The 26,251-nt window shown below is 53.6% G+C and overlaps 2 protein-coding genes across 6 annotated transcripts; one reads left to right on the plus strand and one right to left on the minus strand.

Annotated features, from left to right (window-relative positions):
- LOC101401690 (5-hydroxyisourate hydrolase-like) lies at nt 1-3,151 on the plus strand. Its single transcript, XM_004436998.3, has 4 exons — nt 1-301; nt 759-898; nt 2,200-2,335; nt 2,880-3,151. The coding sequence occupies exons 1-4, from the start codon at nt 137-139 to the stop codon at nt 2,967-2,969; spliced, it is 531 nt and encodes a 176-aa protein (XP_004437055.2). The 5' UTR covers nt 1-136; the 3' UTR covers nt 2,970-3,151.
- On the minus strand, nt 1,832-25,967 carry DRC4 (dynein regulatory complex subunit 4). 5 transcript variants are annotated; one of them, XM_087419760.1, is made up of 13 exons: nt 25,846-25,966; nt 25,278-25,301; nt 21,058-21,419; nt 18,929-19,015; nt 16,366-16,563; nt 15,792-15,998; nt 14,030-14,084; nt 13,106-13,353; nt 12,443-12,610; nt 9,905-9,991; nt 7,373-7,582; nt 4,899-4,964; nt 1,832-3,569 (listed from the first exon to the last, which is right to left on the minus strand). In XM_087419760.1, exons 3-13 carry the CDS (start codon nt 21,058-21,060, stop codon nt 3,420-3,422), a joined length of 1,479 nt encoding a protein of 492 aa, XP_087275886.1. In that variant the 5' UTR covers nt 21,061-21,419; nt 25,278-25,301; nt 25,846-25,966; the 3' UTR covers nt 1,832-3,419. The 5 variants fall into 5 exon arrangements, with proteins under 5 accessions (XP_087275886.1, XP_014648092.2, XP_087275889.1 ...); XM_014792606.2 differs by having other exon boundaries at nt 13,148-13,353; nt 25,846-25,965; XM_087419763.1 differs by lacking the exon at nt 12,443-12,610 and having other exon boundaries at nt 13,148-13,353; nt 25,846-25,967.
- Between the last annotated feature and the right edge of the window lie 284 nt (nt 25,968-26,251).

Genomic DNA, 26,251 nt, shown 5'->3' on the forward strand with positions numbered 1-26,251 from the left:
CCTGAGGGAAGCTCCCGGAGCCCTCGAGGTGGACACTGGGGTGGCACAGCCCCCGCGAGCGGGACGCCCGCCCCTCCCCCCTCCCGGGTGGGTTAGACACGTGGCCCCCAGGCCGGGGAGGTGCCAGGGTCAGGGCATGGGCCGGCCCCGGGAGGTGCCTGCTCCCGGGACCACCGCCCGTTCTTGCAGCGGCTCGCGTGGCGTGACCTCTGGCCACCTGGCGCAGTCCAGCCGGCCAGCCGTGAGCTCGAGGGCCGCCCCGCGGCTGCGGACGCTCCAGCGACACCTGGGCTCCCCGGAGGTAGAGGGCAGGCCTGGACGCTGGGTTCCTGTCCCCTCGTCCGCCTGGTGACCCATGAGCCAGGGATCAAAGAGCTGGTTTCCGGGAAAACAAGGAGACCCGGCCTGGCCACCCATGGCCAGCACTGACTGGCTGGAAGGAGGGGCTGCGGGGGGAGGCCTCTGTGCGGAGAGGCCCTTCCGTGGCCGGGTGCAGGGGAGGGGGCCCTAGTGGGGGCGGGAGGCCGGGCTAGTGGGGAGAATGGGGAACGCAGGTCCGCGTTGTTTGTGGACTGTCTGCAGTGTTAACACCGCAGCTTCCTGGGGCTGACTCAGCATTTCCAGCCCCTCTCCCCAGGCCCAGGGGCTGTTTGGGACTCTGTGCCCTGGGGCTGTTGGAAGGCTGTTGCCTCGCAGGGCTGGTGTGGACACAAGGCTGGGCCCCACACGCTGGTCCCTGCCCCTCTCTCATGGCCCAGGGCAGAGGCATGGAGCCTGTCAGCAGCCCACTGACTACACATGTGCTGGACACCGCCTCAGGGCTCCCAGCCCAGGGCCTCTGCCTCCGTCTGTCCAGGCTGGAGGACCATGGCCAGCAGTGGACCGAGCTCAGGAAAAGGTAGGAAGGAGATCTGGGGCAGGAGACGAGTCCAGACCACCTCCCCCCAGTGCAGGGCCCGTCTTGAGTCCCAGCCTGAGGAGTGCGAGCCCTGAAGGCTGATCCAGGGCTGACCGCTGCCGGATGGTCCCCCTCGGAGCCTCTGCTTCTTCAGGCTGCTCGGGACGGTCCAGAGAACGCGCGAGCCAGGGTGCGCAAGCCGGGGTCTCCGTCAGCAGCTGGGTTGGTTAAGGCCTGGGGTGAAATCTAAAAGGCCTCATTGTCACCCTGATTAAGGTAACCTTGTGTCAGCTGAGCACTTTCTGTTCTTTTCATTCTCACTAACCTGTGGGCAGGCACTGTAATTATCCTATTATAGATGGGGAGACTGAGGCAGCAAAAGGCAGGGTCACAGCTGGGATTCTGTACTGCTCAGGCTCGGGTTCTGCCGGGGAAGGGGGTGGGGGGACTCAGCCAAGGCTGGCTGCCTAGTGAGCAGGTTCCCCAAACCCTCCGTCTTGAAGGAGGCAGGCTTCCTCTGGTGGTGGGAGTAGGGGCCTGGGTCCCAAGGTTCAGGGCCTGAGGGTAAGAAGCCCGCCCCCTCCTTGTTCAGCCCTTCACAAAAGCTGGGGGTCCAGGTCCCACATGAGTGGTCACCCCTGGTTTTGGAAGAATGCATGGCGTCCGTGGGAGGTCATATAGACCCATTCCCAGCCCCCCATAAAGTGTGCCCATACGCGCTGCTCTTTCTAATCATGGTAGAGACACCTGAAAGCAGAGCTGGTGGGAACAGCATGAGGTTTTTCCGGAGGTGATGGGGGCCCTCAGAGCCCTCCAATCGGATGCTCAGTGCAGCTGGAAACAGGCTGCCATGCGGATGGGGATTTGGGTAGTTACTGATACAGAGAGCCACGCACAATATATTAAATGAAAAATGCACATTATAAAACAGTATGAAAAGCATAATCCATTTTATTTCTTTTATGTTTGTAAATAAGTATACTTATGCAGAGAGAAAACCTGGAAAAATATATGCCAAATATGAAGTGATTATTGCTCATGGGATAGATCGTGGGAGAGTTTTTTCCCCTTTCTGCTTCTCTGTACTGTGATTTCCTAAAAGACAGTGCAGCCGTGTCCCTAGGCTGCTCCAGAACCAGGCTCTAGAATCTGTCCCGCTGCAGCTGTCCTGGCCCTACTCATCCAGGTTGGAGTCAGGCTGTAGGGGTGTCTGAGGTTGCGGGCCTGCAGACCCAGAAGAGCTGGGGGTGGCGGGGACACGGCTCCTCATCCCCCTGTGCATCCCCCCTCCCCCTCACCAGCTACACGGACCCTGACGGCCGCTGCCCTGGGCTCCTGCCACCAGGCCAGATGAAGGCAGGCACCTACAAGCTGTCCTTCAACACGGAGGGTTACTGGAAGAAGAGGGGACAGGAGAGCTTCTATCCATACGTGGAGGTGAGGGCCAGGGGCGGGCTGGAGGGGGGAGGTCCTGCAGTGGGCAGGCTGGTTCCACCCCTCAGCCTCTCCCAAGGATGTGGCAGGCGGTGAGGTCGCCTGCTTTGAGCTCCCAGAGAACAAGTGTCAGGACTTTCCCACAACAGTCCATCCCTGCGCTGCCCCTCGGTCAGGTGTGGGGGGCAAGGCCGAGGGTGACTCAGGCCCTGTGGACAGAAGTGTTCACCTGAGCCCTGTCCAGCTCACTGGGCCTGACCTTACTGCCTCCCCCTCCACCTGACCCTGTTCAGGGTGGACCCCTTGGGAACCTGCAGGCCCAAGGGTCCCTCAAGCCAAGCGCTTTCTCCAGGGAGGATTCAGCTCCATCCACATCCCTCACCACGTTAGGGCTCCAGCTGGCCCAGGGGCTCCTGGCCCCCTCGACTTTAGCCCCCGGCCCACAGCCTGGACTGCTGAGTCCTCCCCAGGACCATTGGGGCCAGGCTGCTCGTGTGCTGCATGTGGGCCCCTCGCTCTCTTCCGGTTCCTTCTTTGCTTCTCTCAGGTCGTTTTCACCATCACAGACGAGACCCACAAGTTCCACGTACCCCTGCTGCTGAGCCCGTGGTCCTACACCACGTACCGAGGGAGCTAGTGGCCAAGCCACTGTTGCTCTGGCTGACTGCCAGCTGGCCTACGAGCACCAATCCCATCACCACAGCCACCAAGCCACCCCCAGCCCTCAGCAGACTGGGCTCCATGTTCCTCTGGGGGCGTCTGGCCCCCAGTCTCCCAGTGGCAGCTGTGACTCAGACATCAATAAAGTCGGTGCTGGCATCTGCAGGGCTGCTGCAGTCACTAGATAGCTTGGCTGGGGCCGCCCAGCCCTGAGGTGGGAGGAGGAGGGCGGGCATGCACGCAGGCTGGACCCACAGCAGGGAAGGAAGCAGACGGGACCAGGGGCCCTGTAGTGGGCCCCACATAGCCACGCAACAGGACACAGCCAATGTGAAGAACCTTCATTTGCTGACGACACAAATCTAAAAAACAAACACCTACTGTCCTCGGTGTGTGAAAGAGGGTATCCTCCAGTCCCAGGCGGGGACTATGTTGGGGTGCCCACGAGTCCCGCGGGGCCCTGGCCCAGCGTCTGCCCAATCACAGCCGTCTCCAGGGGCTTGAAGCCCACGTTGTCCAGGGGGATCCCGAAGGCCAGGAGCTTCGCCTCGTAGGTGCGCAGCAGGTCGTTGTGGGCCTGTGGGGACAAGAGCGTCAGGGGAGGGGGGCAGCGGTCACAGCACCGAGCAGACCCTCACTTGGGCCCACCCAGCTCCGTGGAGGGGTGGGAGGGTGGTGGTGCAAAACCATAAAGCTAACCTTTACCAGGGGGCCTGGCCTGACTCAGAGCAAAAGTATCGTCAAGATGGGCCGGCCCCGTGGCTTAGCGGTTAAGTGCGTGCGCTCCGCTGCTGGCGGCCCGGGTTCCGATCCCGGGCGCGCACCGACGCACTGCTTCTCCGGCCATGCTGAGGCCGCGTCCCACATACAGCAACTAGAAGGATGTGCAACTATGACATACAACTATCTACTGGGGCTTTGGGGAAAAAGAAAGAAATAAATAAAATTTAAAAGTGTCGTCAAGAAAAGGGCACCAGGGCTCGGAGCTGAGAGTTCCAGGCCGGGCTCCAGGAAGAACTTGGGGGCTGGCCTGGCTCTCCCCCTTCACTATAAATGGACTTCCTGGTGGTCAGTTCCCCCAAGAATGACACACACGAGTAGCTGGCGCTAATTTTGTTCGTATAAGTATCAGGAGATGCCAGAGCACCTAAGGGAAGGTCCAGATGGGCAGATGAGGCTGGGGAGGGCCGAGAGAAGGCCCAGCGCCAACGACAGGTGCTGTCTTCATCCTGGGGTTCCACAGGCCTCATGTGCAATGCCCACCCCGCAGTATGACAGGCATTTCTGGGTCACTCGTGGGGGTGCTGCTCCTGGTAAATGTGTCTGCAGGCAGCACTGTGTCTGCATTCCCCACGGGCAAAGCCCAGACAGAACTGTGGGCTCAATTATGGAGCTGCGAACACTGGGTGCCCGGGCCTCTCAGGCGTGGCACGGACCACAGCGGGCACCACCGTCCCCAACTGCAGGAGGCCTCCATGCCCACGCCTGTTCTCAGCGTGGAAAGGGAGTGTGGCTTCCATCACTTACAAAGGAGTTGGAAAAGGTCAGACCCATAACTGTCCCCTGCTTGAAGGACCTGGGCATCAATCTGGGGAGTAGAGGCGGCCCCTCCAGTCACCCCAGAGGCCAGGTCAGCACTGCGGTGCAAGTGAGGGTCAGACGGGGAGACAGGGACAGAGCCTGCTGGATGAGACAAACTGCCCTCATTTCCTGGACATGCACCGGCAGGCCCCGTAAGGGACACCAGGACAGTGGCCGGAGCTGTGGGGATGTGCCCCAGGCTACACGCAGGCCAGTGACCCTGGGCAGGCACAGACGGCCTCAGGCTGTGTCCACACCCGCCTCCTGGGCAAAGGTATAAACGGGGTGGGGTCGGGCCCTGAGGGAGGGGCAGGGCTCGTCGTACCTTGCAGACTCGAGCCAGCTCGTATTGCAAGTCCTTGATGGCGCTGTTCTTTGATTCCAGAACATCCTGAGGAGAGAAAAACAGACGTGAGTCTGAGACTTCGGGGCCGAGGCAGACGGGTTGGTGGGGCTCCAGCAAGGGGACCTCAGATGTCCAGGGAATGGCGGCCTGACCCCATCACGCATACATCCACAGGGAGCAGCCAGTGTGGAAAGGTCTCCAAGGGAGAAAGGATCTGCCCCTATAAGGAAACTGTGTAGATGGTGAGAAGTGAGGACAGGGGTTTGAGGGGCAGCCCACCTGGTTCTGGAGCTGCCTGTTGCCAACCACGGCCCAGGAAAGCCCCCTCGAAGCCCCACCTGCCGCCTGGGAGTCACTTCCCTGGGGGTTCCGGCCACCCAGAAAGGCGAGCGCTGACCCACACTGCACCCTGGCCCACGGGCGTAGTGGCGGTGTCCGCTGTGAGCAGGACGTCTTTACCCCCCCATCACAGGGCCTCCTCCAGCTCCAGGAGGCCCTTCCCAAGAGGAGAGGCGGGAAAGCTGGCCTCCGCTTTCTAACGGCGTCCTCACTCCACCTGCCTGCCAGTGGTCTCGGTGATTCACACGCAAATCAGGACAAGGACAGAGAGGAGCCCCGAAGCCAGGACCACGGTGCTGCTGGCCCAGGCCGAGGCCCCTCCTATGTGGCTGCACTACCCCAGGCCCCAAGAGCCTAGCCCTGGTGACTCGGGTCCCACAGGCACTGCCACCTCTGAATCAGGACCCTGCTCCCCTGTGAGCCAACACCTGGTCTCAGCCAAAAACGTGGGCACACGTCACCTGGGACTCCCAGCCCCTCCTCACTGGGAGATGAGTCCTTCATCCTGCATTGGCGCCTGTGTGCTCCCCGCCTGCCCTCCAGGTCCCATGTGTGGCACAGTGGGCTTGCTCTGATCCAGTCCCCCCTGCCCAGAACCTTCCATGGTTCCCATCGGCTCCAAACTTGGGGGCAACGCTGACAGGCTTCAGAATCACCCCAGCTAGCTCTGTTCCTCTCAGGTCAGCCCTGCATCCCCGCAATGCCCGGGCGGCAGCGAGGGGCTCATAAGTGTAAAAAAGAACTAAGTGCGAGCCCAGTGGGGAGCAAGCCAGCCTGGAGTGCTTTAAATAAAGACCGGGTGATCTGACACAAAGCCAATCCTCAGGCCTGGAGGCCACAGGGGCAGATGGTGTTCAGCTGAACTGCGTGCTGACAAATCACCTTAAAAATGCTGCCTGTGCTGCTTCTCAGGATCAAACACACCTGCACAGACAGTGAGGCGGCCTCACTGTGACCCAGAAGATCTGTTTCTCCGTGAAGGAAGAGCGGAGACAGACAGGTGCCCTTCACCCTGGAAGCACCTATGTCTGGGACAAGCCAGCCTCCCCTCACTGGGCCTCTAGATGGAGACATGGAGACCAGCTGCATTTCCAGGGGCCCATGCACACCTGTGTCTGTCCCCAGGCCCCCAAGGGAGGCACCCCTGAAGCCCCCTCAGCCCTGGTGGCTACAGGTCACCCAGCCAGCCGGGATCGAGTCTCAGCCATGCTTCCCTGGCAGCCACAGACCCCTCGTCCAGCATCGCCCCCTCTTCCTGTGACACCCCCAACCCAACCAGTGAACAGAGGGACAAGGCCCAGCTCTGGCTAAGAGATGACCTGCCAGGTGCTATTGGGGCTTCTGCTGCTGGGTCAAAGGTGGTGGTGATTGCCGTCCTAATTCCTCAGGTGACCAGCTGGCCCGTGGGCACCTCGGCTTCATCTGTCTTGTTTACTCCTGCCCCTGGTGCCCAGGACAGTCCCAGCACAGAGGAGTGCCATAAATAACGTGGACTCATGAGCAAACACACTCCGGCCTCTGATCAGACGTAACTCCCTCTGGGAAGCCTTCCCCGGCACCCGCCGCAAAGCATACCCACAGCCCTGCACGTCCCTGTCCTAAGTTTCCACGGCCTAAACCAGTGCATCTTAGTGTCTCAGGCAGACGGTGGCAGTGGCCTCGGCTGAGAGCTCAGAGGACTCCGCCATCCCCCCGGCTTGTGTCTGGGTCTGTCACCAGATGACCAAGGAGCTCAGGCCCAGAAGTTCAAGAGTGACCCAGGGCCTGACCGGCTAGCTGAATCCATCTTGAGAAATGAACAGGCAGCTGGCTTGGGGACTGGAAGGCGCCGATAAGGAGGGTATCAAGGAAGACCCTGAGGGAAACTCAAGCAAAACTGATGAGAGGGAGGGAGGAACTGCGCGTGGGGAGTCTAGTGGCTCAACCATGGGAAACCCATGACAGCCCCTCCCCGAGGTTAACTGAGGTAGGGTCTCCACTGGAATGACGGAGGCTGGACATGCACAGGGTCCCGCCTTGAGACAAGTGACCCCCAACCAGAGCTCAGGCTGCCCGCTGGGTGCCGGAGTATGGGGCACTAGCCAGGCCCCTCCCCAGGAGCCAGTCAGGCCTACCTCCAGCTTGCGGGACACGAGGGTCAGAGCCGCGGGGTCCAGGTTGGAGGCCGCCAGCACCTCATTGAACTGCACCTCTTTCTTCTCCACAGCAGTGTTCAGCGCCTGCAGTTTGCGTTCCAGGACCAGGTTCTTGAAGCCCACCTTCTGCTGCACCTCCAGGATGGCCACAGTGAACTTCTGGTAGAGCTCATCCCGCTCCTGCTGCACCTGCACATAAGCCGTGGTGGGTGAGGCCGCCTCCCCGGGGGCATCTCAGTGGCAAGAAGCCTTCTCCCACCTCCGCCTCTGGGCCAGAACACACCGCTTCCACAGAGAGAACACCTTTCACCAGTGCCCACCACGGGCAGGCAGGTCTGTGTCGCCCACACCACTGCCCACCACAGGCAGGCAGGTCTGTGTCGTCCACACCACTGCCCACCCACTCTCTGTGACAGAATTAAAGGCAGGCAGCTGTCCACACTGTGGAGGGCAGGAAGAAACACTAGTTGGGCCCTCCTCTAGGAAAGTGTCTCAGGAAGTCACGGGGCACCCTGGATAGAGCTGCAGAGGCCCCACAGAAGAGTCAGGGCTGGCTTTGCCCTGGGTTTGGGCAGTGGGCTCGGGACACATGTGTCCTTGATCGCCCCCATGTGAGATCCAGAGTATTGGACTCCAGAAAGCAGTGTTTGGGGGTGGGGGGGCCTCTTGGGGATCTACTCCCTCTGCCAGCCCCAGATCCTGGAACCCCAGGTGCTGTCCACGTGCTCCACAAACAGCAGATTTAGGGCACAGCCCTGGAGTAACCGCCTGACAATCAATAAATGTTCTTTTTCATCTCCTAACTCTTTTATTAACTGTGCACTGTAAAAAATCAAGACCTGGTAGAAGTGTAAAAAGTAAAGAGTGAACACCTCTTAACCCGACTTCCCAGAGGCCATGTGAACGTTTGGTGGGACTCCTTCCAGAATGTTCCCTAGATATGTAAAAACATGCATTACTGCTAGGAAGAGAAGCGGACTGTGCTAAAGCCCTGCAGCACATTATCCTTCTAACTACTGCATAGTATTCCCTAGATTTGCTTCAACCCAGTCCGTCCCTTTGGTCTGTAAAATCGGCTGACAAATCTGTGCTCTTGGTTTCCTAAGGAGACGCTGACATGGGCACGTACCAGAAACCACATTCAAACAGAAGAGAAGGTGGCAGGGAGCACAGGCTCCAACACAGGCCTCTGCTCGGCTCTGCTTTCTTCTCCCCTATTCATACCCACCTTAACCAGCAGGGAGGGACATGACAGTGGCTACCCTCGGGCCCCTTCCCCTGGGCTGTCCATCAGCCTGCAGAACCCTCTGAGGCATCTTTGAAGAAGGTGAATCTAGATCTGACTTGCTTATGGAGTGTTCCTGAGGAACCTGGCCCATTCCATTATCACTGTCTGATATCATGAACTTCAGTTAGGTGAGAAAAGATAACCTGCACTAACAGACAGCGCACACAGACAGACTGCTTTGCCCCAGACCCTGGACACTGCACAGAGGCAGGGAGGGTGTCTCTGCCACTCACTGGAAATCTCAGAAAAGCACATTCACTGAGACATTTTCCACCCAATCATAACAGCAAAGGTTCGAACTAGTGAGATCTGGGGCGGGGAGGAAGTGGCCCCTTGGGCAGGTTGGACCGGATCATCATTCAGAACAGCCCTCCAGGCAGACTCTATCCAAATTGTGAACGTAAACCTTCTGGTCCAGTGATTCCACTGCAAGAAACTGACTTTCCTAAAAGAGATATTCACACAGGCACACAAAGATAAACTTAAAAGGATAATTGTGGCAGCGATGCTGTAACAGCAAAGGATTGAAACGGATGTTCGTCAAGGGGAACTGGCTAAATCCATGACTGAGCGTCCCTGTGGGGAATGAGGTGGCTGCTCCGCATGTGTAATCTGGAGAAAAGGCATGACACACTGAGACAAAAGGTGCGTCCAAGGCATGATCCCACTTCCGTGAAGTACGAAGTCATTCCTACACTAGGACACCCAGGAAGAAGCCTGGAAGGAGACTCAGGAAGCGGTCACTACTGTGAGGACCAGTGCTGGGCAGCAGGAGGACCCTCTCGTTTTTACTTACAGACTTCAGGATTCCTGACTTCTTGACAATGCGCATGTAACCATTTAGTACTTAGAAACATGTATATCGATGAAAAAGATACTTGCTGTGAGGGGCCAGGCAGCCTCTGTGTCTTTCAGAGGTGACACCGAGGGGATGCAGTGGGCGCCATCTGCTCCCCACAGGGCACCTGCTCTCTGAGACCCTGGGTCTCCTACAGAATGTGCCACAGGTTTTTGCCTCTTAGCAACCACGTAGAATAAGGAGCAGGCAATGGGACCTCCAGCTTCCAAACCCAGAAATCCAGCCACACCCTCAGGACCCCTTCAAGAGGTCTCATCGAGAGAGCTCTTTGAGAACCAATCGCAGGCGACAGGGCACAGCAAGAGCCCTGCCCAGCTGGGGGTCCTGGCCTGTGGGCTGCGGGACCAGCCCAGTGTGTGCTCACCTTCATGAACCGCTGCTCCAGCACCTCATGCTCCCACTGCAGACCCTTCAGCTCTTTCTCAGTGACCTTCAAACGTGCTTTTGTGCACTGGAGAGAAAATGGGGCGGGGGACAGAAAGGATTCAGGCATCCATGTAACACAGCCTCCGGAGTGATGACAAGGCCAAAAATAATCCTCAGCAAGAACTGGCTCAGTTGGGTCCAGGATGGTTCACCTGAATTGGCTGAAAATGAATCTCAAGGTCAAACAAAAGTGTTTATTTGGAATAATATGGGATCCCAGGGAATTCAAGAGACTGGCAAAGCAAGGAGGAAAAACCAAACTACAAAGAGATTTATTTATAATATACCACCTAATAATGAAACAAATTTAGAAGATTGCTCAGTGATGCAGCCACCTGTTGCCTATCCAGAAGATTTGTCGTTCATCAAAGAAGAACCAGATCTGGATGGTGCTCTACTCTCAGGGCCAGATTGTGATAGGAATGTGAATGCAAGTTTATTGGCTGAAGCCAGCTCCGGTCAAGATGGAAGTGATACTGGTACTTCACATGATTTCAAGTATGGCCTGATGCCTGGCCCTTCAGGTGATTTCAAGTATGGATTGCTACCAGGTACTTCAAATGATTTCAAGTATGGATTGCTACCAGGTGCTTCAAATGATTTCAAGTATGGATTATTGCCCAAATCTTGGCCAAAACAAGAAACTTGGGAAAATGGTGAATCATCTCTAATCAAACAAGTTAAAATGCCCTCATTGTAGCTATGTAGCCAAATACAGACGAACACTAAAAAGGCATTTGCTCATTCATACGGGAGTCAGATCATTTAGCTGTGATATTTGTGGAAAACTGTTTACTCGCAGAGAACATGTAAAAAGACATTCCCTGGTGCATAAAAAGGATAAAAAATACAAATGTATGGTGTGTAAGAAGATCTTCATGTTAGCAGCCAGTGTTGGAATAAGACATGGATCTCGACGCTATGGTGTTTGTGTAGACTGTGCAGATAAATCACAGCCAGGAGGGCAAGAAGGTGTAGATCAGGGACAGGACACAGATTTCCCTCGGGATGAAGAATACGAGGAGAACGAAGTGGGAGACGCTGATGAAGAGCTGGTTGATGATGGCGAAGATCAGAATGAGCCATCTCGATGGGATGAGTCAGGAGATATTTGCATGTCTCTAGATGATTGACTGACCCACTATACTCCTCAAGGATGCTGCATTTGGACATAATATGAATCAACAATTGTTGAACTCAAAGGCTTGCAAAATATGGTACATGCTGGATGGTAGTTATGTTGCTGTGAAAACTGTAGGGTCAAAGCCTTATAGCAAAACAAACTTTTTTTTATATTTGCACAGGACTGTACAGCAAACAACCTTGTAGTTGAATTACATGGAGTCCCCACATCTTCAGTCAGTTATCAAAGTGAAAATGTTTTTTATTTATAGGATCTACAGTAACTATTTGGGTCCCATGAAAATACAGTACTTGTCCTTAAAGAGCTTCATTCATGTGCCACTTGAACATGAATGAGGAAGTCCATTTATGAGAGTACAGTGACAGCTGACCCAATTACTCTGTCCATCAAATCACTCAGGCTAGTTTGTACTAGTAGAGTTTTGTTTCTATTTTTATTTTTATTAATTTTATTTTTTTTAATACAGATTTTCAGTGAGGGGCCTTTTCAACCCCATTGGTTCTACTTTTCTGTATTTTCCATTTTAATTTGCTTCATAACTTAAACCAAGTCTCTTCTAGTCTTGGGTATTATTTCTCGATTTTGTGCTGATGGACATGTTTGTAAGAACTGGAGAGGTAATTTATTGGAATGAACTGACTGACTCCCTCCGTTCCCCCTTTCCTTTCTGACATGAATTTTACTACTTCACAAATGAAGAATGATGTTGCAAAGTTACCGTGGCGAAGTTGACAAATACCACTAAAATGATTATGATTTAGAAGTAACTTTCTCCTGCTGCTCTAATCTGATAAATGGTTACTATATGACATTATCTGACATGGTATTCGGTTTTGGGTATCTGTTATTTTGGCACTATTCTTGTTTGCCTCTTTTTATTTTTGCCAGTGTACTATACCTCAGTCCTATTTGAAAAGACAGAAATATAATCGAAAGAAAATTCATAGAAACAATAAGTAAAATGATTTGTTTTATAATTTATCCTCCATGTCCAGTTTGGTTAGCTTGTTATGCAATATAAGTGAAATATCAGGTTTTTACTCCTGTGCCCTTTTTATCATTAAAATTAACACAAAAAGTGAAAAAAAAAAAAAAAGAACTGGCTCAGACAAGCAGCTAAGCCCCACCACGGCGGGTTGGTGGGAATACCTGTCTCCCAGAGCATGAGCCAACTCCACTCCCCCCCCCACCGCAGGACACTAGTCAAAGAGAGGAGAAACACGGCTCCCCACTTCCTGCCCTAAGGTCCAAGCCCCGCTCTCACTGCCGTTCCTCCTCTTCCGAGCCCAGGAGAGGGTGCCAAGGAGGGTGATGAATCAGGCAGAAACTCACAACCAGGATCTGCTTGTCTCTCTCATAGTTCACGAGCTTCTTCTGCATCTCTTTCATCTCGTCCCGAGCCTTCTGGAGAGGGTCTGCCAGGCGCTTGTTCTGTACAGACACCTCCACCATCTCCCTCTCGAGGTGTTCCTCCTTCTTCCGCATGTCCTCCATCTGCTCCTGGTGGCGCAAGTAGAGGTTCTGGAGGGGCTTGGCAGGCGGAATTGAGGGGCTGCAGCCTTCAGGGTGAGGGCCGCGAGCTGTCCTGCCCACAAAGAATGGTCCTGCCGGCTGCTCGCACTCTGAGGACCTAGACTAGACTGTTTTATGTATAAACAGAGTACTTTTGCACAGTTTTAACCTATTCTGGCTTTTCTAGGAATGCAGCTTCCACACAAATTGAGAGACTGCCCTCTGTTCAGAACCCCCAGGGGGCATCCGCCATTAGGGAGGCTCCATCACTGCCGGCACGTCAGCGGCATGACTGCCTGTGCACCGTGCTATGGCTCGCTCTGCCATTCAGCCTGAACTTTTACCTCTCAGAACGCGTGGCGTGTCCTTACTCCCCCTACGCTACGGTCAGGGCAACATCCTGACTGTCGCCAGCTACAAGGGTAGAGAGTCACATTATCTGTGCATTTCAGTCAAGGAAAGTAGAGGGGCATTGTCAAATACCTTTGTAACAGGGTGTGGGTCCGCTCCCCAGCCCGGCCGCACCTTGAGGGAGTTGATGAGCGCCAGGTTGTTGAGGGTGATGTCGTTGTAGTAGTTCTTGATGTCTGTGAAGGCCTCCTCGTGCCGCTGCATCAGCACGTTGATCTGGCCGTTCTTCCTCTCCTCCACTTCGTGGATCTCAGTCTTTCTCCGCAGGTCGAGCTCATCCCTAAGCATCTTCATCTTCTTATCGTACTTGGCCTCAATTTCTGAAAGGCAGCAGCACACAGAGCAGCTCAGCAGACGAAGAAGAGGTGGCCCTGTGGCCACAAGAATAGATGGAATCTTAAGCGAGGCCTGAGCACACCCAGCAGGATGAAGGCTGTGCAGACAAGCTCTGCCGAAGAATAGGGTGGACTTTGGTGGAGTTCCTTCTGCTGATGCTCACAGGTGACATATTCAGCACATGCACCACTGTCTGGCTCCCTCGCCTGTGGCAGGCATTCCTAATCATCCCTGCATTAGGGCTCCCAGCATCTGCGTGTCAGCTGATCCCAGTGGGCACTAACCATGGCCCATGTGGCCATCCAGCCAAACTGTGGGGCTTTATGAGTAAACCAGACTTCTGAAATGGGACATGGAAAGACTATTCTAAGAATGCTGCCCACGAGACTGAATAATACCACCTGCTTCTGACTTCCGATTTGTGCCAGGAGTGGGGAAGTGGGTGGTAAGTGCAGCCTCCCCAACTCAGCATGGAAATCAGTTGTTCTGGAATTCTGAGCGGTCCATCAGCCCTGGAAACTACCACGTTCTCTCTCTTTGCGTGTCTGGGCTGTTTTACCCTGGTTGATGTGCCCTGGGTTAAAAACCCCAGAGGTAAATTACTTTCTATGGGAGGGGGCTCTGGCATCATCTTACACAGTATGTGTGTGAGAAACTGACCTCGCACCTGCCTCTCGAAGTCGTTTCGCATCTTGGTGATTTCCTCGGAGTGTTTCTGCAAAGGCAGAGCAGGCCATTAGCACGTCTGGCACAGAGAGAAGCCACTCCCTTGGGCTGGCCCGGCTCCTCACTGGTATGGAAAATCCAGCTCAGTAAATCCTGTGCTGCTTCTGGTGGGTACTGGGTTCCCTCATCTCCGAGCCCATGGACCACACCCAGAATAACGTGGCTTGGGTAACTTCCACGTTTCATAACTCATTTCCCTCTGCTAAAGTCCCCTCTGAGCTTGAGAGAATGTCAGCAGACATTCCAGGCACTAACCATGCTTGGCCTCTTGACCAATCTGCCTACAGGCTGAAGAGCAGTGAAGACTATGCAGAGCTGCAGGCTCTCTCCAGGTGCCCACTAACCTGCTTCAGCTGCAGCTTAGAGCAGCATTAAGAATTATTTTAATAGATATTATATATAAAAGTTTTGAATAAAAAATTTCAATTATTTTTAGAGCAGGTTTTTTATGCAATGGGAAGCTAACCACATAACTACTCCATATCCAGGCCTCCGGTAAGCAGACAGCCTCACATCACGGAATTCACTGGAAACCAGCCCATTCTGTGCTTTTGTCAGGAAAGACCAGACATTCTTGAGGTCCAAGATTTCAGCACCCTCAGGCTTCACTGCAAAGTATGCAACGTTACTGAGTTTTTTCCAGATTCAGTTGAGGCTGGGCTGCCTCTAGGCATGAGGCACATGAGCTGGCAAAGTCTTCTCAACCCACAGCAGGAAGAACCTTTGCAAACCAAAGTCGGACATATCCTCCCTCTGCCCAGATCATCCAGAGGTCCCCGCCTCAGCAAGGTCAAAGCCCCAGTCCTCACTGTGGCTCCTGAGGCCAACAAGCTCTGACCTAGCTCCCCAGCCTTCTTGCTCCTGCCTCCCCTGGGCCTTCACACTGGCCAATCCCCTATCCTTTCTCCTGGCCTGGTCTCCCCCAGCCTGGCTCAGCCTTTGCCTCCTTCCAGCCTCTGCCCAACGTCACCTTATCAATGAGCCATTTTCAGAACTCCTTGTAGAAAATGCAGCCCACCCTCACTTCCAGCACCCCTTCCCACATTGCTCTCCCACAGCACTTATGCCACGATGTGCTGTATGTACTGGACACTATTGTGTCTTCCACTGTACGCATACTCTCTCCTTTCTAGACCATCAGCCACACCTGGACAGGCATTTGTCAGTCCTGTCCCCTCTATGTCCCCAGAGATCAGAACAGGGCCTGGTACCTTATGGTGCTCAGCATACGAATTTCAACCTCCACCTAGAACCCCCCCGGCCTCCCTCAGAAAGGACCAAAAAGTCTCAAAAGTCAGCCAGGTGCTCATGAGCCCAGCTTGCATGACACACTGCCATGGCCACGTAGGGGCTGGCGCGCTGGACACTTGAGTGGTTGTGTGTGTCTCTAAATGCACCTGACATACTCCCTGGAAAGGAGCTGGTGTCATGTGTCAGCAGCACATGGAGAGGGACCTGAGCTGGGTTTTCCTCTTGCGAAGTCAATTTGTTGATCAAGTCTGAGACAGAATTCTGCACTTGACCCCCAAATGGGGCTTGTTTGGATGCATGCTTTTTTGTGTGTGTGGTATTTCAATTAATTGCCAAAATGCAGGAGTTTTTACACAAAAATATGAATTCCTAGTTGCTGTTGAATAATCAGGAGTTTGCTGTCCCCAGCAGCCAGCCAGTGGGCACCGGAGACCCCCACACCTACCAGCCGCAGGTTCTGCATCACCACCTCGTTGGCCAGCTCCTGTTCCTTGAGCTCCACCTTCAGTGCCCGCACCTCCTTGCGCAGCAGGCCCTCCTGTGTGCAGTGCTCCTTCTGGGCCAGCTTCATGACCACCGTGCCCTCAGCCTGCATCTCCGTCAGGTTGTTCTGATGCTCGTACAGCAGGTGCTTCACCTTCTGCTTGTAGACCTGTGGGCAAGGAGAGCACTGCCTGTTCACCTGCACAAGCACACACACTCTGGCACACACATGCTCACCTGTACACACATGTTCCCCTGCACACGCACACACACTCCTGCATGTGCATGCTCACCTGTACACGCATGTTTACTTGCACAAGCACACACTCCTGCATACACACGCTCACCTGTACACGCATGCTCACCTGCACACACTCCTGCACATGCATGCTCCTTTATAAAAAATACCTTCGGGTTCCCAGTGTAAAGGACATTAACAGGTCTGTGACCCCCAAAGCAAAAAGAGAAAATGCCCCTCATCCAACTCCTCTGCTCCTGTGTGGTGACTCCGCGGGGACAGGGGCCGGCCCACTCACCTTGATCTCCACCTGGTGCCTCTCCTCAGCCTCCTCCATCTCCCGGTCTTTGTTCCGCAGCTCGGCCTTCTTCTCCTCCAGCTGCCTCCGCGTGATCTCCCAGAAAGTGTGGATCTTGTCCCGCTCCAGCTGGAAGTAGTTGCGCTCCTCCCGCTCGCGGTCCAGCTCCTCCCGGATGCGGCTGACATGCTCCTCCACCTGGCCAGGCACAGCAGGGCCATGTGAGGCACCCAGCAGGAGCCCACCCACCGCACGGGGCGTGTGGACGGAGAAAGGCAGAGAAGGAGGAGGGAGGGACCACTCTCACCTAAAAATAAATAAGAGCTAAAAGTAAGAAGTTAAAATATGATGCTAGAAAGGCTCCAGGAACAGGATACATTCAGTAAATAGCAGAAATCTCTAGAATTTGGCAAATAATCATAAAATGGTTGTATCTTTTCATCCATTCCCAGGAACATATACTAAAGAAATTTCTCAAAAGAACACAACAGTTTTCTGCTCAGATATTTGCCACATTGTTATTACAACAGCAAAAAAAATAAAAAGGAAATGATCTAAGATGATTTTAAATAGGAAAACGGTTGGGAAATTATAGCATATCAACCAGAAGATTATATGGGTGAAAGATACAGAGGTATGAAAATGATGTAGCAACATGTAAACACGTTCACAAAATAATGCTAAATGCAAAAAGTCACCTTTAAAGATGTACGTTAAGCAAAAAATACACAAAACCAGTAGACCCCTAACAGTCACGAGGGTTTGGTCCACAGCCCATCGCAAATCTGCAAATAGGTTAAAAAAAAAAAAGTAGGACAGGCTCTTGGCTTTCTTGGGAATCTCATTACCCTCAAGAATTGGTTATCTTCTGAGTATAACTTCAGGCCACTCACTGTAAAGCTCTTCTCTCCTGATAACCCCATTCCCCACAGGGAAACCACATTTCTCCCTTTAAGAAAGGGCCAAGGAGGGGCAACAAGGGGGCCCCTGAGGTGAGGACCCAGGCTGGAGCTTGGCTCCCCATGAGGGAGACATGGCACCCCAGGATCTGACTAGGGCCTCAGCAGATGACAATGTCTTCATGTCACAGACCTTTAGTGTCACTCAAACAAATAGTCTAAACCAGGCTCCTACCTACTCTGGCTCCCATCGTTAGATTTTGCCGTCACTCAATATTTAGATTTCCAGTTTCTCTTAAAAAATCAGAATACAGCACTGGAGCCCAATGTCCACAGAGTAACCATCCACTGAACTGACTGCAGATGTCCCCAGTACCTCATTCCTGCCCGGACCCTCGTCACTTCCAAGGTGTCCATGCCTCAAACATGCACTGTGCCACAGCAAGGCTCTGCTGTGCAGACCGACCACTGCCACATCCCAGTTATGTGTCCACAGGGACAGAAGTAAAAGGGAGACAGGAAACAGCTCAACTGCTGGGGCAATGCAATGTGCAATCCATTCTCCTCACAGCCCAGTGATCTCCAAAACACACACCTGACCCCACTACCCTCTGCCTAAACTGCCAATGGCTCCCCTACATGTAAAATAAAGCCCCTCTACCATCGTTCAAGGGCGTCTGTCCAGCTTTCCAACTTGAGCTCACATGACTCTGTCATCTCCTTTGTATTTATTTTTTATCTTAAAACTATCAAAAGAAAGTAAAGGTTGTTAACACTAACATACAGTTGACACAGAGCCCTCAGATCCATGTGAGATGCTCATGGAGCAGCTGTCAACAGCACAGAGGCTGGAGGAGGCACCACACTTGCTCCCATGGTTTGCTGTGTTTTCAGGAGCCTTTTTTTTTTTTTTTAAATTTTATTTATTTATTTATCTTTTCCCCCAGAGCCCCAGTGGATAGTTGTGTGTCATAGCTGCACATCCCTCTAGTTGCTGTATGTGGGACGCGGCCTCAGCATGGCCGGAGAAGCAGTGTGTCGGTGCGCGCCCGGGATCCGACCCCGGGCTGCCAGCAGCGGAGCGCGCACACCTAACCGCTAAGCCACGGGGCCGGCCCATCAGGAGCCTTTTAATTGAAATTGTAATTAGATAATTATGTTCTCTAGCCCTTAACTTCATCAAAACGGACAAGTGGCTTAAAATAATTCCTAATGTTTAATGTTAAATAAAATAAAGGAGAATGCTATAGATGCATGTGCTGATAACAGCTCTGTAAACATCAGGTGCATAAAAGAATAAAATTGAAAGCAAATACAGAAAATTAAAACTAGCTTTTATATCAGAAAAACATTTCCTTCCAAATCCCTACAACGCTATAAAAAAGTTCTTCGACGTGGCTGTTATTGCATTTTTTTTTTAATATGTACTGTGCTTGAGAGCTCTGGAGCTGATGAGAACTATGGAAATGGGGAAGGCATATCCTGGTCTGGACAGAAGTACAGGAGCCAGACTGAGGGGAGATGCGCGAGGAGGCAGAAGGCAGCAATGCGCGGTCTGAAAGAGGTTCATGAACACAAACGGCCAGAGAGACGAATTGGAATAGCACCCACCCACCCCGACCCAGGACTGGGCCAAGGCACAGGGCCGGGCTGGTCCCACTCACCTGCTCCTTGCTCATGTCCTCCGGAGCGAGCCCGTCAATAATCGGGGTACCTTTGGCTTTCCCTTTCTTCCCTTTCTTTTTGGGAGCCTTTGGTTAAAGAAGAGATGATTGGGTCAGCAAGGGAGGCTCTGACTAATGGCTTCACCTTCTGGCGGGTTCTGATTCCCTCCCAGGGTCCCGCAGGAGAGGAGTACCTGTTTGGAACCTCTACTCTACTGCTCATGCCCCCACCTGGAGCACATCACTCTGCACTAAGGTTTCCCAACCTTAACCACACCTTCTCTGTTGACATCTTTGGAGAAGCAAGAAGGACAAATCTTCCTTTTCAGAAGGCAACAGTTTCCCCCTCAGAAAGGAACAGAGGGGAACTCATTCCACATCCACTCCTTGGTATATGGCAGAGACCTCCTTGGTGTGGATGCAAAGTCTACTTGGCCTCAAGAAGGCAGAACCCCAATACCACACTGCCAAATGTTACCAAGCATTATAGCCAACATGGTAACATTTGGCAGTGTGGTATTGGGGTTCTGCCTAATGCTTGGTAACCACCATAGAGAAACCTGCAAAAAACTCTTCCACACGTGTACGGAGAAATGCCTACATAGTAATGATCGAAGGCGACAATATGAGGCTTCCTTTCTTCCAGATATAAAACTCCTTCAGAGAACCTGGTCCAGACAGCTGGAGTGGACAGCACTCACCCTGGGCACTCGGTAAATGGTTCACCATATGGAACTGCTCGGGGTGTCACGCTTCTTTTAACAACTTCAACAAGGTGAGAGAGAGAACCGTCCGGCCCACTCAGCTCCCAAGGGCTGCTCCAGCAGATACTGAACTTCCAGATCCTCGTCCTTCTGCCTTCTCTTCTCCCAACTCTCTGTGGCCTGTGCTTTTGTGTGCGTGTGCATCTACATGGCTCTGTAATGTTTTTATGTGCATGTGTCTTTAAATGTCTCTGTAACATTTTCATGATTACAAAAAAAATTTATGTGGAAATCTTAGAAAACATAAAGAGCAAAAAAAAGAAAAGAAAACCACCCATATTCCCACAAGCTAGTGATTAGATGTATTTTGGTGGTCTTTTTCCAGTTAATTTACAAAAGACTCATCCACTGAAATCTTCCCTCCTAATGTTCTGCCCTTTTTCTAATCCCTCTACTCCAAGAAGTCCACCCCATCAGAAGATCCCAAAGGCTCGTCACCACTTTGCATCTGGGACACCCACAGCCCACTTCAGGGGCCTGAACAAGCTCCTGGGCATCGCCCACATAGAGGCATCCTCCCTCCAGCATCCAGATACCCACCCTGCTGCTCCTGCCTCCACGCTGAATCACTGACAACAATATCGCGGGGAGGGGGCAGCTGAGGGCCCTATCACATAAGAGCCACAGGATGGAGAACTGGTGAGGCAGCAGCTCCCACCAGGCTCTTCTCAATACCGGCCTGACTTCTCTGAGGTTCTCCAAGGAAAGAGCAGTTCCTGTACCCTAAGGCTCTACCCTGGGCACCGGACCCTCTGTCCAAGACCCCCTGGTGTTCAGGGACCTCTAGCCACCTGGTATGCCCCAGGCTCTCCAACTCCGGGACTGAAGGTCCCAGGGTATCCCCTGCACCAGACTCTCCTCCATGAGGACTGTGTGTGCCTCAGAGCCCTGCCAGGTGAGACCCTAGGTCCAAAGATCTGACCAACCAAGCCTTCCATTCCAGGCTGGAAATCCCCTTTACCTAGGTTCTCTCTTCTGGATGCCCTGCACACTAGGCCCTGGGTCCCGGGGGGAGGGTTCTATGACCACCCCTGTACAGGATCCTGGAGAGCACAGATCTCTCAGCTCCAAGTGCATGCGGGATGCGGCATGGGGGATGCGGGATGGGGCCCTGGGCTCTACCCACGGGAACTCCAGGAGAGCACCAAGTTCTCAAGTCCAAAAACCCAGAGCCCCAGGCCTCCCCTCCTGGAGTCTCAGTGTGCACAGGTCCCGGGGACCCAGGGCTCCCCATCCAGGGGTCTCTCTGCGCAGGAGACCCCGGAGCTCAGGCCTCCCCGTCCAGGGGTCTCCGCGCGCAGGGCCGGTTAACCAAGGAGCACCAGGCCCCGGCGCAGACCCTAGTGGCTGCCCGCCCCTCCTCACCATGGCGGTGGCCGTCAGGGGCCGCGAACAGAGGACAAACGTGCCCCCCCGCCGAAGGCTGCGTCGTCTCTCGGCAACCGCTGGGCGATCCCGCGCGCAGTCTCGAGGATCCTCGCGAGACTCCGTCCGCCACTACACGCCCTGGCAACGGCGGGAGCGTGTCTCTAGCAACGCGCGCCAGACCGAGCCAGGGGTTGCGGAGTCCGAGGTTTTGCTCGCGGCAAGGTGTCCTCTACGCGCTGGGGCTCCTCGACTCTCCTAAGTGCGTTTCGGTGCGAGATGTATTTGCTTATTGCCGGTCTCCCCACTGGAACTTAAGCTCCATGGGACGCGGGGAAGGAACCGTTTTGTCCACGTCTTACCTACAACCGAGAAGAGTCCACAGCAGGTTGCCTTCAATGAGGGAGAGAGGAAGGGAGGACGGATCTGGCCCCCAAGGCTCCGGGACATTATCCAAATTAGATTCAAATATGGGCTGAGACTCTGCCCCGGGCCTCACCCCACCCTGCCCACCTCTGAAGACTCCTCCCACCTCTGCCCTGGTGAGGATGGAAGATGGCAGGGTTTCCACAAATCCTCAGAAGAAAACAAAAATTGGAAAGGAAAGTATGTTCCAGCTAGGTCCAAAGTTTGGAAATTAGCAAGTGTCACCCTCACAAAAGTAAACTGCTCTGCCTGAAGAGGCCTCCTCGGTGGCCCCCTGTCCTCGTGGTGAGGAAAAACCAGATAAGCTGCCAGACGTTTCCAGACAGCACTACAGATAAGAGAGAATCACCAGCTTCCTCTCCTAACCTCTTGCTCTGAAAACCGCTAACCATTTTACGATTTCCAAAACGAATTTCCACTCCCAGCCACCACCCTTTTACCTATACACATCTCTCTGTCACCAAGAAGGGTAGGAGTTTGTCACAAGAGGTGGTCGTTTGTTGGGCGTTTTTTTTTTTTTTGGTTTTTTTTGCTGAGGAAGATTGGCCCTGAGCTACCATCTGTGCTCATCTTCCTCTATTTGTATGTAGAATGCCCCCACAGCATGGCTTGATGAGCAGTGTGTAGGTCCGCACCCGGGATCTGAACCTGTGAACCCCAGGCCACTGAAGTGGGGCCCGTGAACTTAACCACTATGCCACTGGGCGGGCCTTGAGGTGGTCATCTTTACACACCATTTGTTGTCTTTTAGTCCTACACTCTTGTGAAAGAGGACATGAGTGGAGCCATATTAACACAGAGCCAGAGCAACTGTTTCAGAGAAATTTCATTTTGCGTCCTGTTTTCTCTATCTTCCAAGCTGGACCAAACTGGCAGCACTCCAAGAAGTCAGTGAGGACAAGAATATCCTGTCTGTAAGGACTGATGGAACTGGACTTTGCTGATGACCGAATTGCTAACCAATGAAGTTCAAGTCTAGCCTTTTCCCTGAAGACCGAAGCTCAAGCCAATCTAGGAATTACAAACCTCGCCTGACCTCATCCAGCACCAACGAACTCCTCTTTAGTACAACTCACCTCCCCTTCCTTCCTTTTTCCCATAAAAACCCTGAGCCCCTCTCCTGTAATCAGGACACAGTTTGGGTTTCTACCTGAACCTGCGCTCCCCGAATGCAATTCTTTGATCCCAAATAAACACTTTGCTCTTAAACCGGTGTCTGTTTCTGTAGGTTGACACTCCCAACTTGAGCATCTTCCTAAATAGTGGTTTTGCATCAGGTCATGTTTCCCCATCTGTTTTGGGATGGAGAAGATTCCAGAATCTTCTCCCCCTGGAGAACTGTGTTGGGGACAGAGTGTGAGTAATGAAGAAAGGCTCTTGGGGCTTGGATCTGCCTGGCCCGCCCAGGGGTAAGATGCCTTATGCACTGGGCTTGCTCAGGCCGCAGGCACCCACACAGCAGCAGGGATATGAGAGCCACAGTGATGAGCCTGAGGGGCTTCCCGTTTGCCCACTCGAGCCCTGATTGTTCTTGGAGAGGAGCAGCCAGTCAGAAGGACTGCACTGCCGCAGCTTGCACAGAGCTATGACTTCTTTATAGCAGGCCCTGAGGCCTCTGTGAGGTCTGGTCGGAGCACTGTGCCTGGGCAGCCTAGCGCCTGCGCCTCTGTGCTGACACCACTGACCTGAGGGGCCTTCTCCCCCAAGGTGGGTCTCCCAGAGGGAGTCTGGCAGGTGAGACAGTACAGGAGAGTGGCAACAGCGGGGTAATTATTATCGTTTAACATATTAACATTAACATATCATTTAGCATATTGCAGACCCAATATGCTAGGTGCTTCATGCTGATTGGCTGTTTGCTTTGGAAGTCTGACAGGGAGTCCTGAATTAAACAAACACATAACAAGAATTCCTTTCAGCAAAAAGGGCGAGAACAGGAGGGTTAGCTCAGGAGAAGGAGATGCGGTGTGCATCTGGCCCACACCTGCAGTACAGCTTGGTTGATCAGTGTGACTGCCAAGATGAATAGTGTGGGGAGCCCTGGCTGCCGACTCCCAGGGCTCCCGACAAGGCCCACAGTGACCTGTGCTTTTTATACTGGATTCAAGTTTAGATTTTTAGAAAAGAGCCTTTTCTTCACATGTGTGGCTTAAGATACTTTTATTCAGCATCAAGCCTGGCAGCTCAGAAACCCAGATAAATGGCATCTGAGTTTCCTGCTAAACCTGAGAGCAAATGTGGATACATAAGCCTCACCGACCGTGCTGTGTAATGCCTGGCTCTTCCCAATGCCCACTTCCTCAGTCGGCCAGGCAAACTGCCTCAGGCCACTGCCCCAACTCAATGGAGGCCTGCATGTCAGGATCACAGAGCGCTGAAGAAGACTGGACTTGCTTTAAGAGATAAATAGTGACGTATTTACAAATGAAATTACATAACGTGTATAGGATTTGCTTCCAAACAACCCAGCAGTGAAGAGAGGCAATTGAGAGTAGAGAAGAAACAAAATCAGCCAGGAGTTGGTAAATCGTTGAATCTAAGTGACGGGTACATGCGGGTTGATTGTGCTGTTCTCTCTACTTTTGTTTGAAAATGTTCTTAATGAAAAGTTAAAAATAAACACTGGCCTCTGGAGTCAGATCACCTCCTGCTTACCAGCTGGGATGCCTTTGACGAGACCCTCTCCGTATCCATTTACTCATCTCTCCAGTGGGGATACTTATGAAACAACAGTCACTGTTACAGCTACTATGACTGCAGAGCAGGTTGTCCCCAACACACAGTGGCTTAACACAGCGACAACACCGGTTTGGCTCATGATTCTGCAACTCGGCCAGGACTGGGTGGGGACAGCTTGCCTCTGCCCCGGGGGCTGGCTCAAAGGCAGGGTATCACATCTCGCCAATTTGCTATTGCCGGCCAGAACACACACAGGTGGCCTCTCAAGTGGCCTGGGCTTTCTCACACAGGGTGGCCAGGTTCCAGGGGAACCTTCAGAGAGACAGCTGAGTCCTCCTTATGACCCAGCCTTGGAAGTAACACAACATCACTTCTGCCACATTCTATCAGCAGGAGTAGTCACAAACATTGCCCAGGTTGAAGCGGAAGGAACATAGATGGAGAGTGTCTTGATGGGAGTGGAAGGCTCTGGAAGACATGTGGAATCAGAAATACTGCTCTGACCATTTTGAGAAAACACAATCTACCACCTCAGCTGACTCCGAGCAGCCTGTGCCCACCCCCTGTCCTGACTTCCCAGGGGTCACTGGCTTGCTTATGTCCCCACCAGTCACCCTGCAACTCAGCTTTATCTCTGAGATGCCAAACTCTCCACCTCTTGGGGTGGCACAGGGTCCAGTGGCTTTCAAACTACAGGGGGTTGTCCCAGTGGGTCATGAAATCATTTTAGATGGAATCAAACAGCAGTTTTTGTTTTCGTTTGTTTTGTAAACTAAGGAAAAATGGGACCTATTAGCCTGCCTCACTGTTCAAGTCTCAAATGCCATGGGCTGGATTTGATCAGAGCTGGGCTGGGCAGTGAGGACCTGGGTTGGCTCTGACCACCTGCCTTTGAGAAGCTGCCTTTCCTGCAAACACCAAGTTCACAGCAAACACCAAGTTCACAGCCACCTCCCTCCTCTGCGGCCCTTTTCCACTCCCAGCGGGGAACAAACTCTCCTCGCTGATGATTTTCTTTGGTTTGGTTTGTTTTTGTAAAAGTGCAGACCGTGGGCTTGGATCCGGACCTTCTGGCTTCCAATGCTGGGCTGTGCAACCTTGGCCAGATTACCTACCTTCTCTGTGCTCAGCTTCTTCACCTGTAAAACCAGAATACCGTTTTAGGGGGCCGGCCCTGTGGCTTGGTGGTTAAGTGCGCGCGCTGCGATGCTGGTGGCCCGGGTTCGGATCCCGGGTGTGCATCGAGGCACCACTTCTCCGTCCATCCTGAGGCCGAGTCCCACATACAGCAACTAGAAGGATGTGCAGCTATGACATACAACTATCTACTGGGGCTTTGGGGGGAAAAAAATAAAATAAATAAAATCTTTAAAAAAAAAAAAAGAATACCGTTTTAGGATCTCTGAGAGAATTAATGAGATACTGCACACAAAGGCTTTCTCACAGAGCCGCATTCCAGGGGCTTGTGTGCGGGCCTAGTGCAGCAGACCAGCGTTTCGAGGTGGGACTTGACTGATCTGTTTGGAGATCTCAGCACGGCCAGGCCTCGCTCTCCTTCCCTGGGCAGTCCTCCCTGCCAGCCCCCATCTCCTTATCTCCCATCCCCCACCCACGCCCCCTCCAGCCTCGCCATTAAACGCCCCACCACCACCACCCCAACCCGTGTTTCTCCATTGCGTTTACCATAATCGGCAGCTCTACGTTTATGGGCTCGAGTGTTGGCTCCGCCTCTCCTAGTGCCCACCCCTCTACGCCCCGCGAAGCGCCGGCACGTAGTTGGCGCCCCATAAATATCTGGGGGCGAACAAATGGACAGAAGTCGGCGCGGCTGCAGAGTGAGTGCGCGCGCAGGCTCCGCAGTCGCCGGGCCAGAGGTGGGAGGCTGCAGCCGGGGCCAGGGGGTCCGCAGCGGGGGCGAGGTCCGAGGGAGAGGCGGTCCGCAGGACCCGGGGCCGGCAGGGGGCGCGCGCGGGGCGGGGCGGGGCGGGGCCGCACCTGTGCCGCGGGGCTCCGGGGGAGGATGGGGGGGCCCCGGGGCCCCGAAGCAGCTGCGCGCCCCGCCCCGCGGGCTCCTCCCCGCCGCCGCGGC

The sequence above is a fragment of the Ceratotherium simum genome, chromosome 30 (assembly GCF_057802395.1).
Source record: "Ceratotherium simum simum isolate JZ-2026a chromosome 30, ASM5780239v1, whole genome shotgun sequence".
Lineage (NCBI taxonomy): Eukaryota > Metazoa > Chordata > Mammalia > Perissodactyla > Rhinocerotidae > Ceratotherium > Ceratotherium simum.

Excerpts from the sequence above, each read along its gene's own strand:
- DRC4 (XM_087419760.1), bottom strand. Across the intron at positions 12,611-13,105 it reads ACCCACACCCTGTTACAAAG|GAGCAGATGGAGGACATGCG; the intron begins GTATTTGACAAT and ends TTGCGCCACCAG. Across the intron at positions 9,992-12,442 it reads GAGACAAGCAGATCCTGGTT|TGCACAAAAGCACGTTTGAA; the intron begins GTGAGTTTCTGC and ends TTTTCTCTCCAG.
- LOC101401690 (XM_004436998.3), top strand. The coding sequence starts at position 137 with ATGGGCCGGCCCCGGGAGGTGCCTGCTCCCGGGACCACCGCCCGTTCT. Across the intron at positions 302-758 it reads GACACCTGGGCTCCCCGGAG|GGCAGAGGCATGGAGCCTGT; the intron begins GTAGAGGGCAGG and ends CTCATGGCCCAG. Across the intron at positions 899-2,199 it reads TGGACCGAGCTCAGGAAAAG|CTACACGGACCCTGACGGCC; the intron begins GTAGGAAGGAGA and ends CCCCCTCACCAG.